The sequence below is a fragment of the Melospiza melodia genome, unplaced genomic scaffold, assembly GCF_035770615.1.
Source record: "Melospiza melodia melodia isolate bMelMel2 unplaced genomic scaffold, bMelMel2.pri scaffold_418, whole genome shotgun sequence".
Classification (NCBI taxonomy): Eukaryota; Metazoa; Chordata; class Aves; order Passeriformes; family Passerellidae; genus Melospiza; species Melospiza melodia.
The window spans coordinates 1-16298 of NW_026948739.1; the positions used below are offsets into that span (position 1 = coordinate 1).

The window sequence follows — 16298 nt, forward strand, 5'->3', positions numbered from 1 at the left end:
TGGAATGGAATTGGGATTGGGATTGGGAATGGAATTGGGAATGGGAATGGGATTGGATTGGGGATGGGATTGGGGTCAAACTCAACCTGGAGGAGCAGAGCCAGCAGCAGGTGTGGACATGGCAGGAATGTGGGGATTGGGATTGGGGATTGGGGATGGGGATGGGGATGGGATTGGGAATGGGGATTGAGATTTGGGATTGGGGATTTGGGATTGGGAATTTAGGATTGGAAATGGGAATGGGAATAGGGTTGGCATTGGGATTGGGGATGGGATGGGGATGGGATGGGGATGGGATTGAGGTCAAACTCAACCTGGAGGAGCAGAGTCAGCAGCAGGTGGGGATGGATGGACGGCGGGAATGTGGGGATTGGATCGGGAATTTGGGATTGGAATTGAGATTGGGAATGGGATTGGGAATGGGAATGGGATTGGGATTGGGTTTGGGTTTGGGATTGGGATTGGGATGGGATTGGGGTCAAACTCAACCTGGAGGAGGCGAGACAGCAGCAGGTGGGGACATGGCGGGAATGCGGGAATTCGGAATTGGGAATGGGAATGGGGATTGGGAATGAGATTGAGAATTGGGAATGGGGATGGAATGGGATTGGGATTGGGATTGGGAATGGGAATGTGAATGGGATGGGATGGGATTGGGGTCAAACTCAACCTGGAGGAGCAGAGTCAGCAGCAGGTGGGGACATGGCGGGAATTGTGGGAATTGGGATCGGGAAATGGGGATGGGGATGGGGATGGCATTCGGATGGGAATGGGAATGGGATTGGGATTGGGAATGGGATGGAATGGGTTTGGGATTGGGATTGGGATGGAATGGGATTGGGATTGGGATTGTTGAAGGGAATGGGAATAGAGTGAGAATGGGAATAGGAATAGGAATAGGAATAGGAATAGGAATAGGAATAGGAATAGGAATAGGAATAGGAATAGGAATAGGAATAGGAATAGGAATAGGAATAGGAATAGGAATAGGAATGGGACTGGACCGTGATCAGGAATGGGATTGGGAAATGGGTTGGGAATGGGGATTGGGGATGGGGATGGGGATGGGGATGGGATTGGGAATGGGAATGGAGTGAGAATGGGATTGGGAATGGGAATGGGATGGCGATGGGGAATGGGAATGGGATTGGGGATGGGAATGGGGATGGGATTGGGAATGGGAAAGGAGTGAGAACGGGATTGGGAATGGGAATGGGATGGCGATGGGGAATGGGATTGGGAATGGGGTTGCAAACAAGGTCAGGAATGAGAATGGGAATGGGTGGGGTTGGGAATGGGATTAGGAATGGGGTCAGGATTGGGAATGGGAATGGGAATGGCATTGGGGATGGGAATGGGATTGGGAATGGGAATGGGAATGGGATTGTGAACGAGATGAGGAACAGGAACTGGATTGGGATGGGAATGGGGTGGGGATGGGATTGGGAATGGGAATGGGAATGGGGTTGGAATGGCCAGCGGGATTTTGGGATTGTGCTGGGTGGTGGGAACACGGCGCCGGGCGGGAATGGGATCAGGAATGGGCCCGGGAATGGGATCGGGAATGGGCCCGGGATACCCAGAGGGATTTTGGGATCATGGTGGTGGGAGGTGGGAACAGGATGCCAGGTGGGAATGGGATTGGGAATGGGGCCAGGATACCCAGAGGGATTTTGGGATTCGGGTGGGAGGTGGGAATGCGATCCCAAAATCCCGGATGGATTCTGGAGCGGATTCCATCCCTGCTCCCACCAGGAAATCTGTGGGCTGAGCCAGGCAGGGACTGGGGAGCTGGGAAAGGCCGGGAATGTCCTCCTGGGAATGGGGACAGGGACACCAGGAATTTCCTCCTGGGAATGGGGACAGGGACACGGGGCCGTTCCCTGGGAATGGGGACAGGGACACGGAGCTGTTATTTGGGAATGGGGACAGGGACACGGGAATCTCATGCTGGGAATGGAGACAGGGACATGGGAATTTCCTCTTGGGAATGGGGACAGGGACATGTGGCTGTTCCCTGGGACTGGGGACAGGGACATGGAGCCGTTCCTCAGGAATCTCCTGGGACTGGGGACAAGGGACACGGGGCTGTTCCCTGGGACTGGGGACAGGGATAGGGGAATTTCCTCCTGGGACTGGGGACAGGGACACGGAGCCGTCCCTTGGGAATGGGGACAGGGACATGGGGAATCTCCTCCTGGGAATGGGGACAGGGACATGAGGTTGTTCCTTGGGAATGGGGACAGGGACCCTGGGAATTTCCTCCTGGGAATGGGGACAGGGACACAGGAATCTCCTCTTGAGAATGGGGACAGGGACACGAAGTTGTTCCTTGGGAATGGGGACAGGGAGCCGTTCCTTGGGAATCTCCCGGGAATGGGGACAGGGACACAGGGCCGTTCCCTAAAAATGGGGACAGGGACACCAGGAATTTCCTCCTGGGATTGGGGACAGGGACACGGAGCGGTTATTTGGGAATGGGGACAGGGACACCAGGAATTTCCTCCTGGGATTGGGGACAGGGACATGGAGCCATTCATTGGGAATGGGGACAGGGACACCAGGAATATCCTCCTGGGAATGGGGACAGGGACACGGAGCCTTTCCCTTGAATTGGGGACAGGGACATGGAACCGTCCCTTGGGAATGGGGACAGGGACACGGGAATCTCCTCCTTGGAATGGGGACAGGGACATGTGGGCTGTTCCCTCGGAATGGGGACAGGGACACAGAGCTGTTCCTTGGGAATGGGGACAGGGACACTGGGAGTTTCCATCTGGGAATGGGGACAGGGACACGGGAATTTCCTCCTGGGAATGGGGACAGGGACACAAGGAATTTCCTCTTGGGAATGGGGACAGGGACATGTGGCTGTTTCCTGGGAATGGGGACAGGGACACGGAGCCGCTCCTTGGGAATGGGGACAGGGACACTGGGAGTTTCCATCTGGGAATGGGGACAGGGACACGGAGCTGTTATTTGGGAATGGGGACAGGGACACGAGAATCTCCTCCTGAGAATGGGGACAGGGACATGGGGACTTTCCTTGGGAATGGGGGACAGGGACACGGGGCCGTTCCCTGGGAATGGTGACAAGGACATGGGAATCATCAGGAATGGGGACAGGGACACTGGGCCGTTCCCAAATTCTTGATTTCTTCCTTGTAATTCCCCACGTTTTTTTCCCCATTATTCCTAATTTTTTCCCTGTAATTCCCAACATTTTCCCCTACGATTCCCGGCCTTTTCCCGCGGAATTCCCGACGTTTTTTCCTCCCTCCCCCCGGGAATTGCAGGAGCGGCTGATGCTGTCCATCCTGCCCAAGCACGTGGCGGACGAGATGCTGAAGGACATGAAGAAGGACCCGAGCCAGAAGGAGCTGCAGCAGTTCAACACCATGTACATGTACCGACACGAGAACGTCAGGTGAGCAGCCTCCCCAACAAAATTCCCGGGAAAAAAAATTCCCAGAAAAAAATTCCCGGAAAAAAATTCCCAGGAAAAAATTCCCGGAAAAAAATTCCCGGAAAAAATCCCCCAAAATTCCCCAAAAATCCACCCCTTTCTGTGCGGGAAACGGTGGCAGGAAAACCACCGGGAATTCCCAAAATCCTCCCACTCTGCGTGGAAAACGTTCTCAGAAAAAGGGTGGGAATTCCCAAAATTCCAGGATGGAAAACGTTCCCACAGAACCCACTGAGAATTCCCAAAATTCCCCCCGTTCTGCCTGGAAAATGTTGCCAGGAAAAACAGTGGGAATTCCCAAAATTCCCTCCCATTCTTGCACAGGAAAATTTCTCTGGAAAACCACCGTGAATTCTCAAAATCCCCTCATTCCCCACAGAAAACATTCCCAGAAAAACATGGTGGGAATTCCCAAAATTCCAGGGTGGAAAATGTTCCCATAAAATTGCTGGGAATTCCCAAAATTCCCCGTTCTGTGTGGAAAATGTTGCCAGGAAAAACAGTGGAATTCCCAAAATTCCAGGGTGAAAAACGTTCCCAGAAAATTGCTGGGAATTCCCAAAATTCCCCAATTCTGCGTGGAAAACGCTCCTGGAAAAAACCACGGGAATTCCCAAAATTCCAGGGTGAAAAATATTCCCAGAAAACCCATTGGGAATTCCCAAAATTCCCCCCGTTCTGCCAGGAAAATGTTCCCAGAAAACCACTGGGAATTCCTTGAATTTCTCCGTTCCACAAAGAAAACATTCCCGGAAAAACGGTGGGAATTGCCAAAATTCCAGGGTGGAAAATGTTCCCAGAAAATTGCTGGAATTCCCAAAATTCCCCGTTTTGTGTGGAAAATGTTGCCAGGAAAAACAGTGGAAATTCCCAAAATTCCAGGGTGGAAAACGTTCCCAGAAAATTGCTGGGAATTCCCAAAATTCCCCAATTCTGCGTTGAAAACGCTCCTGGAAGAAACCACGGAAATTCCCCAAAATTCCAGGGTGAAAAATATTCCCAGAAAAACCATTGGGAATTCCCAAAATTCCCCCCGTTCTGCCTGGAAAATGTTCACAGAAAACCGCTGGGAATTCCTTGAATTTCTCCTTTCCACAAAGAAAACATTCCCGGAAAAACGGTGGGAATTGCCAAAATTCCAGGGTGGAAAACGTTCCCAGAAAACCCATTGGGAATTCCCAAAATTCCCCATTCTGTGTGGAAAATGTTGCCAGGAAAAACAGTGGGAATTCCCAAAATTCCCTCCCATTCTTGCACAGGAAAATTTCTCTGGAAAACCACCGCGAATTCTCAAAATCCCCTCATTCCCCACAGAAAACATTCCCAGAAAAACATGGTGGGAATTCCCAAAATTCCAGGGTGGAAAATGTTCCCAGAAAATTGCTGGGAATTCCCAAAATTCCCCGTTCTGTGTGGAAAATGTTGCCAGGAAAAACGGTGGAAATTCCCAAAATTCCAGGGTGGAAAATGTTCCCAGAGAACCCAGTGGGAATTCCCAAAATTCCCTCCCATTCCACGTGGAAAATGCTCCCAGAAAATTGCTGGGAATTCCCAAAATTCCCCCATTCTGAGTGGAAAACGCTCCTGGAAAAAACCACGGAAATTCCCCAAAATTCCAGGGTGAAAAATATTCCCAAAAAACCCATTGGGAATTCCCAAAATTCCCCCCGTTCTGCCTGGAAAATGTTCCCAGAAAACCACTGGGAATTCCTTGAATTTCTCCTTTCCACAAAGAAAACATTCCCGGAAAAACGGTGGGAATTGCCAAAATTCCAGGGTGGAAAATGTTCCCACAAAACCCATTGGGAATTCCCAAAATTCCCTCCCATTCCAGGGTGGAAAATGTTCCCAGAAAATTGCTGGGAATTCACAAAATTCTCCGTTTTGTGTGGAAAGTGTTGCCAGGAAAAACAGTGGGAATTCCCAAAATTCCAGGGTGGAAAACGTTCCCAGAGAACCCATTGGGAATTCCCAAAATTCCCTCCCATTCCAGGTGGAAAATGCTCCCAGAAAATTGCTGGGAATTCCCAAAATCCTCCCATTCTGCGTGGAAAACGTTCTCAGAAAAAGGGTGGGAATTCCAAAAATTCCAGGATGGAAAACGTTCCCACAGAACCCATTGAGAATTCCCAAAATTCCCCGTTCTGCGTGGAAAATGTTGCCAGGAAAAACAGTGGGAATTCCCAAAATTCCCTCCCATTCTTGCACAGGAAAATTTCTCTGGAAAACCACCGTGAATTCTCAAAATCCCCAAAATTCCCCACAGAAAACATTCCCAGAAAAACATGGTGGGAATTCCCAAAATTCCAGGGTGGAAAATGTTCCCAGAAAATTGCTGGGAATTCCCAAAATTCCCCGTTTTGTGTGGAAAATGTTGCCAGGAAAAACAGTGGGAATTCCCAAAATTCCAGGGTGAAAAACGTTCCCAGAAAATTGCTGGGAATTCCCAAAATTCCCCAATTCTACGTGGAAAACGCTCCTGGAAGAAACCACGGGAATTCCCCAAAATTCCAGGGTGAAAAATATTCCCAGAAAACCCATTGGGAATTCCCGAAATTCCCCCCGTTCTGCCTGGAAAATGTTCCCAGAAAACCACTGGGAATTCCTTGAATTTCTCCTTTCCACGGAGAAAACATTCCCGGAAAAACGGTGGGAATTGCCAAAATTCCAGGGTGGAAAACGTTCCCACAAAACCCAGTGGGAATTCCCAAAATTCCCCGTTTTGTGTGGAAAATGTTGCCAGGAAAAACAGTGGGAATTGCCAAAATTCCAGGGTGGAAAACGTTCCCAGAAAATTGCTGGGAATTCCCAAAATTCCCTCCCATTCCAGGTGGAAAATGCTCCCAGAAAATTGCTGGGAATTCCCAAAATTCCCCAATTCTGAGTGGAAAACGCTCCTGGAAAAAACCCACAGGGAATTCCCCAAAATTCCAGGGTGAAAAATATTCCCAGAGAACCCATTGGGAATTCCCAAAATTCCCCCCGTTCTGCCTGGAAAATGTTCCCAGAAAACCACTGGGAATTCCTTGAATTTCTCCTTTCCCCACAGAAAACATTCCTGGAAAAACGGTGGGAATTCCCAAAATTCCAGGGTGGAAAATGTTCCCAGAAAATTGCTGGGAATTCCCAAAATTCCCCGTTTTGTGTGGAAAATGTTGCCAGGAAAAACGGTGGAAATTCCCAAAATTCCAGGGTGGAAATTGTTCCCACAGAACCCAGTGGAATTCCCAAAATTCCCTCCCATTCCACGTGGAAAATGCTCCCAGAAAATTGCTGGGAATTCCCAAAATTCCCCAATTCTGCGTGGAAAACGCTCCTGGAAAAAACCACGGAAATTTCCCAAAATTCCAGGGTGAAAAATATTCCCAGAAAACCCATTGGGAATTCCCAAAATTCCCCCCGTTCTGCCTGGAAAATGTTCCCAGAAAACCGCTGGGAATTCCTTGAATTTCTCCTTTCCACAGAGAAAACATTCCTGGAAAAACGGTGGGAATTGCCAAAATTCCAGGTTGGAAAACGTTCCCACAAAACCCAGTGGGAATTCCCAAAATTCCCCGTTTTGTGTGGAAAGTGTTGCCAGGAAAAACAGTGGGAATTCCCAAAATTCCAGGGTGGAAATTGTTCCCAGAAAACCCATTGGGAATTCCCAAAATTCCCCCCGTTCTGCCGGGAAAATGTTCCCAGAAAATTGCTGGGAATTCCCAAAATTCCCCAATTCCGAGTGGAAAACGCTCCTGGAAAAAACCCACAGGGAATTCCCCAAAATTCCAGGGTGAAAAATATTCCCAGAAAACCCATTGGGAATTCCCAAAATTCCCCCCGTTCTGCCTGGAAAATGTTCCCAGAAAACCACTGGGAATTCCTTGAATTTCTCCTTTCCACAAAGAAAACATTCCCGGAAAAACGGTGGGAATTGCCAAAATTCCAGGTTGGAAAACGTTCCCACAAAACCCAGTGGGAATTCCCAAAATTCCCCGTTTTGTGTGGAAAATGTTGCCAGGAAAAACAGTGGGAATTGCCAAAATTCCAGGGTGGAAAACGTTCCCAGAAAATTGCTGGGAATTCCCAAAATCCTCCCATTCCACGTGGAAAATGCTCCCAGAAAATTGCTGGGAATTCCCAAAATTCCCCAATTCTGAGTGGAAAACGCTCCTGGAAAAAACCACGGAAATTCCCCAAAATTCCAGGGTGAAAAATATTCCCAGAAAAACCATTGGGAATTCCCAAAATTCCCCCCGTTCTGCCTGGAAAATGTTCACAGAAAACCGCTGGGAATTCCTTGAATTTCTCCGTTCCACAGAGAAAACATTCCCGGAAAAACGGTGGGAATTGCCAAAATTCCAGGGTGGAAAACGTTCCCACAAAACCCAGTGGGAATTCCCAAAATTCTCCGTTTTGTGTGGAAAATGTTGCCAGGAAAAACAGTGGGAATTCCCAAAATTCCAGGGTGAAAAACGTTCCCAGAAAATTGCTGGAAATTCCCAAAATTCCCCAATTCTACGTGGAAAATGGTCCAGGAAAACGGGTGGGAATTCCCAAAATTCCAGAGTGGAAAATGTTCCCAGAAAATCCATTGGGAATTCCCAAAATTCCCCGTTTTGTGTGGAAAATGTTGCCAGGAAAAACAGTGGGAATTCCCAAAATTCCAGGGTGGAAAATGCTCCCAGAAAATTGCTGGGAATTCCCAAAATTCCCCAATTCCGAGTGGAAAACGCTCCTGGAAAAAACCACGGAAATTCCCCAAAATTCCCCTGCTCCGCGGGGAAAATGTTTCCAAAAATTTGAGATTGAGTTTGTGTCACCAAATCCGGGATTTTTATTTATTTATTTTTGGAAAATGGGAATGAAGAATTCAGGATTGAGTTTGTCGAGTGCCATTTTCACCAAATCCCAGATTATTTTTGTGGGGAAAAACAGGAATGAGGAAATTTGGGATTGAGTTTGTGTTGCCGAATCCAGGATTTCTTTATTTTCTTAAAAACTGGGAGTGAGGAATTTGGGATTGAGTTTGTGCTGCCAAATCCAGGATTTCTTTATTTTTGGAAAAACTGGGAATGAGGAAATTGGGATTGATTATTTATCCCCAAATTCGGGATTTTTATTTATTTTTTTGGAAAATGGGAATGAAGAATTCAGGATTGAGTTTGTCGAGTGCCATTTTCACCAAATCCCAGATTATTTTTTAATGGGGAAAACACCGCGAATGAGGAAATTTGGGATTGCGTTTGTATCCCCACATCCAGGATATTTTTTTTTGGGGAAAACAAGAATGAGGAATTTGGGATTGAGTTCGCAGAGCATCGTTTTGCCCAGATCCAGGATATTTTTTGTGGGTAAACCAGTGCGTGGGGAGGTTGGGATGAGGTTCGGGAGGCTGGAATTGAGTTCCCCCACGTCTGGGAATTTTTTGGGGTGCCTGGGACGTGTTTGTGGGGCCGGGATTGATGGGAATCGTTTCCGTGGGCAGCATCCTCTTCGCCGACATCGTGGGCTTCACGCAGCTCTCGTCGTCCTGCAGCGCCCAGGAGCTCGTCAAGCTCCTCAACGAGCTCTTCGCCCGCTTCGACAAGCTGGCCGCCGTGAGTCCCAAAGCGCAGAATTCCCAAAAATCCCTGAAAAAAACATGCCAGGAATTCCTCCCCAAAAAATTCCAGGAATTGCTCCCAAAACTCCTCAGAATTCCCCCAAAAATTCCAGGAATTCCGCCCAAAAATCACCAGAATTCCCCCCAAAAATACTCGGAATTCCTCCCCAAAACCCCCCATAATTCCTTGAAAAAATTCCTGGAATTCCCCCCAAAATCCCCAGAATTCCTCCCTAAAATCCCCAGAATTTCCCCCCCAAAAAATTCCCGAAAGTCCTCCCAAAAAATTCCAAGAATTGCCCCCAAAAAATCCCCAGAATTTCCCCAAAAAATCCCTGGAATTTCCCACAAAAATCCCTGGAATTCCCCCCCAAAAACTCCCAGAATTTTCCCCAAAAATATCCCCAAAATCCCTCCCAAACCCCCCCAGAATTCCTGGAAAAAAAAATCCAGGAATTCCTCCCAAAACTCCTCAGAATTCCCCAAAAAAATTCCAGGAATTCCTCCCAGAAATCACCAGAATTCCCCCCAAAAATACTCAGAATTCCTCCCAAAAACCCTCCATAATTCCTTGAAAAAATTCCTGGAATTCCCCCCAAAATCCCCAGAATTCCTCCCTAAAATCCCCAGAATTTCCCCCCCAAAAAATTCCCGAAAGTCCTCCCAAAAAATTCCAAGAATTCCCCCCAAAAAATCCCCAGAATTTCCCCAAAAAATCCCTGGAATTTCCCACAAAAATCCCTGGAATTCCCCCCCAAAAACTCCCAGAATTTTCCCCAAAAATATCCCCAAAATTCCTCCCAAACCCCCCCAGAATTCCTGGAAAAAAAAAAATCCAGGAATTCCTCCCAAAACTCCTCAGAATTCCCCAAAAAATTAAAGGAATTCCTCCCAAAAATCACCAGAATTCCCCCCAAAAATACTCGGAATTCCTCCCAAAAGCCTCCATAATTCCTTGAAAAAATTCCTGGAATTCATCCCCAAAATCCCCAGAATTGCCCCCAAAAATTCCAGTAATTCCTCCCAGAAAAAATCCCCAAAATTCCTCCCAAAACCCCCCAGAATTCCTGGAAAAAAATTCCAGGAATTTCCTCCCAAAAATCCCAGGAATTTCCCCAAAAATATTCCTGGAATTCCCCCCTCCAAAAATCCCCGGAATTCCCCCCAAAAATCCCAGAATTCCTCCCAAAAATCCCCGGAATTTCCCCCCAAAAATCCCTGGAATTTCCCCCCAAAAATCCCCGGAATTCCCAGAAAAAAATCCCCTAAAATTCAAAAAAAATTCCGGGAATTCCTCCCAAAAAATCCCCGGAATTTAACCCAAAAATCCCCAGAATTCCCAGAAAAAAATCCGCAGAATTCCTCCCACGAGATTCCCAGAATTCCCAAAGAAAAATCCCCGGAATTCCCCCCCAAAATAAATCCTGGCGCTTTTTTTCCCGGGAATTCCGGGGACAATTTTGGGAATTTTTTTTTTTCCCAGGAATTCCGGGCACAATTTTGGGAATTAGTTTTTTTTTTTTCCCGGGAATCCCAGGGACGATTTTGGGAATTTTTTTCTTTTTTTCCTGGGAATTTCGGGGACAATTTTGGGAAATTTTTTAATTTTTTTCCAGGAATTCCGGGCACAATTTTGGGAATTTGTTTTTTTTTCCTGGGAATTCCGGGGACGATTTGGGGAATTTTTTTTTATTTTTCCCGGGAATTCCGGGGACAATTTTGGGAATTTTTTTTTTCCCCAGGAATTCCAGGGACGATTTTTGGAATTTTATTTTAATTTTTCCCGGGAATTCCGGGGACAATTTTGGGAATTTGTTTTTTTTTTCCCCGGGAATTCCGGGGACAATTTTGGGAATTTGTTGGTTTTTTCCCGGGAATTCTGGGGACAATTTTGGGAATTTGTTTTTTTTTTCCCAGCAATCCCAGGGATGATTTCGGGAAATTTTTTTTATTTTTCCCGGGAATTCCGGGAACAATTTTGGGAATTTTTTTCTTTTTTTCCCGGGAATTCCGGGAACAATTTTGGGAATTTGTTCATTATTTTTCCCGGGAATCCCAGGGACAATTTTTGAAATTTGTTTCTTTTTTCCCGGGAATTCCGGGGACAATTTTGGGAATTTGTTTTTTTTTTCCCAGCAATCCCAGGGATGATTTCGGGAAATTTTTTTTATTTTTCCCGGGAATTCCGGGGACAATTTGGGGAATTTTTTTTTTTTTTTTTCCGGGAATTCCGGGGACAATTTTGGGAATTTGGTTTTTTTTTCCCGGGAATTCCGGGGACAATTTTGGGAATTTGTTTTTAATTTTTTCCCGGGAATTCCGGGGACAATTTTGGGAATTTTTTTTCCCCGGGAATTCCGGGGACAATTTTGGGGATTTTTTTTTTTTTATTTTTTTCCGGGAATTCTGGGGACGATTTCGGGAATTTTTTTTTTATTTTTCCTGGGAATTCCGGGGACGATTTTGAGGAATTTTTTTTTTTAATTTTTTCCCGGGCATTCCGGCGTTTCCCAGAGGCACCACCAGCTGCGGATCAAGATCCTGGGGGATTGCTACTACTGCATCTGCGGCCTGCCCGAGTTCCGCGAGGACCACGCGGCGTGCTCCATCCGCATGGGGCTCGCCATGGTCGACGCCATCGCGTAAGGGAAACGGGAATTTGGGATTTGGGATTTGGATTTGGGGATTTGGGAATTGGGAATTGGGGATTGGGGATTGGGGATTGGGAATTGGGGATTTGGGGATTGGGGATTGGGGATTCCGGGAGGACCACGCGGCGTGCTCCATCCGCATGGGGCTGGCCATGGTCGACGCCATTGCGTAAGGGAAAAGGGAATTCCACGGGATTTGGGATTCGGGAATTGGGGAATTGGGGGATTTGGATTTGGGATTTGGGATTTGGGATTTGGGGACTGGGGATTGGGAATGGGGATTGGGATTGGGATTGGGGATTGGGAATTGGGATTTGGGGATTGGGAATTGGGGTTTGGGGATTGGGATTGGGGATTGGGGATTTGGGATTTCGGATTTGGGATTTGGGGATTGGGGGATTGGGGGATTGGGGATTGGGATTTGGGGATTGGGGATTGGGGGATTGGGGGATTGGGGATTGGGAATTGGGAACTGGGAATTGGGGATTGGGATTTGGGGATTGGGAATTGGGATTTGGGGATTGGGGATTCCGGGAGGACCACGCGGCGTGCTCCATCCGCATGGGGCTGGCCATGGTCGACGCCATCGCGTAAGGGAAACGGGAATTCTACGGGAATTCTACGGGAATTCAACAGGAATTGAACAGGAATTCAACGGGAATTCAGCGGGAATTCAGCGGGAATTAGGGATTGGGGATTGGGGATTGGGAATTGGGAATTGGGGATTGGGATTTGGGGATTTGGGATTTGGGGATTTGGGGATTGGGAATTGGGATTGGAATGCGGAATGGGAAATGGGAAATGGGAAATGGGAAATGGGAAATTGGAAATGGGAATGGAAATGGGATGAGATGGGATTTGGGATGGGGTTGGAAATGGGGATTGGGAATTGGGGATTGGGAATTGGGGGTTCGGAACTGGGAATTGCCAATTGTGAATTGCGAATTACGAATTGGGATGGGATCCATGGATGGGATTGGGAATGGGAAATTGGGAATTGGGAATTGGGGATTGGGAGTTGGGAGTTGGGAGTTGGGAGTTGGGAATTGGGAATTGGGGGTTGGGAATGGGATTGGAATGGGAATGGGAATTGGGATGGAATGGGAATGTGAATTGGGGATTGGGATGGGAATTGGGGATTGGGGATTGGGATTTGGGGATTTGGGATTTGGGGATTTGGGGATTGGGGACTGGGGATTGGGATTTGGGGATTGGGAATTCCGCGAGGACCACGCGGCGTGCTCCATCCGCATGGGGCTGGCCATGGTCGACGCCATCGTGTAAGGGAAACGGGAATTCCACGGGAATTCTGTGGGAATTCAACGGGAATTCAATGGGAATTCACCGGGAATTGGGGATTGGGATTGGGGATTGGGATTTGGGGATTGGGGATTGGGGATTTGGGAATTGGGGATTGGGGATTGGGGATTTGGGGATTGGGATTTGGGGATTTGGGATTTGGGGATTTGGGGATTGGGAATTGGGGATTGGGATTTGGGGATTGGGGATTGGGGACTGGGGATTGGGATTTGGGGATTGGGGATTCCGGGAGGACCACGCGGCGTGCTCCATCCGCATGGGGATGGCCATGGTCGACGCCATCGCGTAAGGGAAACGGGAATTCTACGGGAATTCTATGGGAATTCAACAGGAATTCAACAGGAATTCAACGGGAATTCAACGGGAATTGGGGATTGGGGATTGGGAATTGGGGATTGGGGGGATTGGGATTTGGGAACGGAAATTGGGGATTGGAGATTGGGATGGGATGGGGATGGGAATTGGGAATTGGGAATTAGGAATTGGGAATTGGGAATGAATTGGGAATTGGGGAATTGGGATTTGGGAATGGGGGATTTGGGGATTGGGAATTGGGGATTGGGGATTGGGAATTCCGCGAGGACCACGCGGCGTGCTCCATCCGCATGGGGCTGGCCATGGTCGACGCCATCGCGTAAGGGATTTGGGGATTTGGGATTGGGGATCCATGGGATGAGATGGGAATTGGGGATTGGGGATTGGGAATTGGGGATTGGGAATTACAAATTGGGATGGGATCCGTGGATGGGAAATGGGGATTGGGAATTGGGATGGGAATTGGAAATTGGGAACTGAGAATTGGGAATTGGGGGTTGGGAATGGGATTGGGATGGAAATTGGGATGGGATAGGAATGGGATTTGGGATGGAATGGGAATGGGGATTGGGATGAGGATGGGGATTGGGGATTGGGGATTGGGAATTGGGAATGAGAATTGGGAACTGGGAATTGCCAATTGTGAACTGCGAATTACGAATTGGGATGGGATCCATGGATGGAATTGGGAATGGGAAATTGGGAATTGGGAGTTTGGAATTGGGATTGGAGATTGGGGATTGGGGATTGGGGGGATTGGGATTTGGGAACGGAAATTGGGGATTGGAGATTGGGATGGGATGGGGATAGGAATTGGGAATTGGGAATTGGGAATTGGGAGTTGGGGATTGGGAATTTGGATGGGAATGGAAACGGAATGGGAATGGAAATGGGAATTGGGATGGGATGGGATGGGAATCAGAATGAGAATGGGATGGGATAGGATGGGATGGGATGGGAATTGGAATGGGAATGTGAATGGGAATGGGAATGTGAATGGGAATGGGAATGGGAATGGGAATGGGAATGAGAATTGGGATGGGAATGGGAAGAGGAACGGGAATGGGGAATTGGGAATTGGGGTTGGGAACTGGGGATTAGGATTGGGAATTGGGGATTGGGAATGGGGCATTGGGAATTGGGAATGCGCATGGCAATGGGGATGAGAATTGGGATGGGAATGGGAATTGAGGAACGGGAAGGGGAATTCAGGACGGCCTTGGGGTGTGAGTGTTGCCGGAATGTTCCTCATTCCGAGGATTGTTTGCATTCCCTGCGGACGCTCCTCTCTGTGTGCTGACGTTGCCCACGGCCCTTCCCCATCCCCCTTCCCCACGGCCATTCCCAGCCCTTGTGACCCCTCCTGGTTCCCACGGCCGCTCCCGATGTCCCCATGGTGTCCCCATGGTGTCCCCATGGTGTCCCCATGGTGTCCCAGCTTGCTGCGGGAGCGCACACACACCACCGTGGACATTCCCCATTCCCGGTGGCCAATCCCGGTCCCTGTGACCATTCCCTGTCCCCATGGTGTCCCCATGGTGTCCCCGTGGTGTCCCCATGGTGTCCCGGCTCGGTGCAGGAGAGGACACACACAACCGTGGACATTCCCCATTCCCATGTCCCCACGGTGTCCCCACAATGTCCCCATGATGTCCCCATGTCCCAGCTCGGTGCGGGAGCGCACACACACTGCCATGGACATTCCCCATTGCCCATTCCTGGTGACCATGGCCATTCCTGGTGGCCATTCCCCATTCCTGGTGACAATCCCCATGTCCCCATGGTGTCCCCACAATGTCCCCATGATGTCCCCATGTCCCAGCTCGGTGCGGGAGCGCACGCACACCGCCGTGGACATTCCCCATTCCCCATTCCTGGTGACAATCCCCACGCTGTCCCCACAATGTCCACATGATGTCCCCATGTCCCAGCTCGGTGCGGGAGCGCACCCACACGGCCGTGGACGTTCCCCATTGCCCATTGCCCATTCCTGGTGACCATGGCCATTCCTGGTGGCCATTCCCCATTCCTGGTGACAATCCCCATGTCCCCACGGTGTCCCCATGCCCCCATGTCCCAGCTCGGTGTGGGAGAGCACGCACACCACTGTGAACATTCCCCATTGCCCATTCCTGGTGACAATCCCCATGTCCCCACAATGTCCACATGATGTCCCCAATGTCCCAGCTCGGTGCGGGAGCGCACCCACACGGCCGTGGCCATTCCCCATTCCCCATTCCTGGTGACAATCCCCATGTCCCCATGGTGTCCCCATGATGTCCCCATCTCCCCATGTCCCAGCTCGGTGCGGGAGCGCGCCCACACCACCGTGGACATTCCCCATTGCCCATTCCTGGTGACCATGGCCATTCCTGGTGACAATCCCCATGTCCGCATGGTGTCCCCATGTCCCCGTGTGCCAGCTCGGTGCGGGAGCACACCCACACCGCCGTGGACATTCCCCGTTGCCCATTCCGCATTCCTGGTGACAATCCCCATGTCCCCACGGTGTCCCCACAGTGTCCCCACGATGTCCCCACGATGTCCCCGTGTGCCAGCTCTGTGCGGGAGCGCACCCACACCGCCGTGGACATTCCCCATTCCTGGTGACAATCCCCATGTCCCCACGGTGTCCCCACGATGTCCCCATGATGTCCCCGTGTCCCAGCTCGGTGCGGGAGCGCACGCACACGGCCGTGGACATTCCCTGTTGCCCATTCCTGGTGGCCATTCCCCATTCCTGGTGACAATCCCCATGTCCCCATGGTGTCCCCACGGTGTCCCAAATGTCCCCATGTCCCAGCTCGGTGCGGGAGCGCACGCACACCGCCGTGGACATTCCCCATTGCCCTTTCCTGGTGACCATGGCGATTCCTGGTGGCCATTCCCCATTCCTGGTGGACATTCCCAATTCCTGGTGACCATGGCCATTCCTGGTGACAATCCCCATGTCCCCACAATG

The 16298-nt window shown here is 49.5% G+C and overlaps 1 protein-coding gene across 1 annotated transcript in view; it reads left to right on the plus strand.

Annotated features, from left to right (window-relative positions):
• Nucleotides 1-79: 79 nt before the first annotated feature.
• Nucleotides 80-16298, plus strand: part of LOC134434561 (adenylate cyclase type 3-like) — a 36435-nt gene continuing 20216 nt past the window's right edge. The window contains 4 exon segments of the mRNA XM_063183231.1: nt 80-110; nt 3297-3427; nt 8934-9045; nt 11565-11692. Of these exon segments, the coding sequence (XP_063039301.1) occupies nt 3306-3427; nt 8934-9045; nt 11565-11692 (362 nt within the window). The 5' untranslated portion in view covers nt 80-110; nt 3297-3305.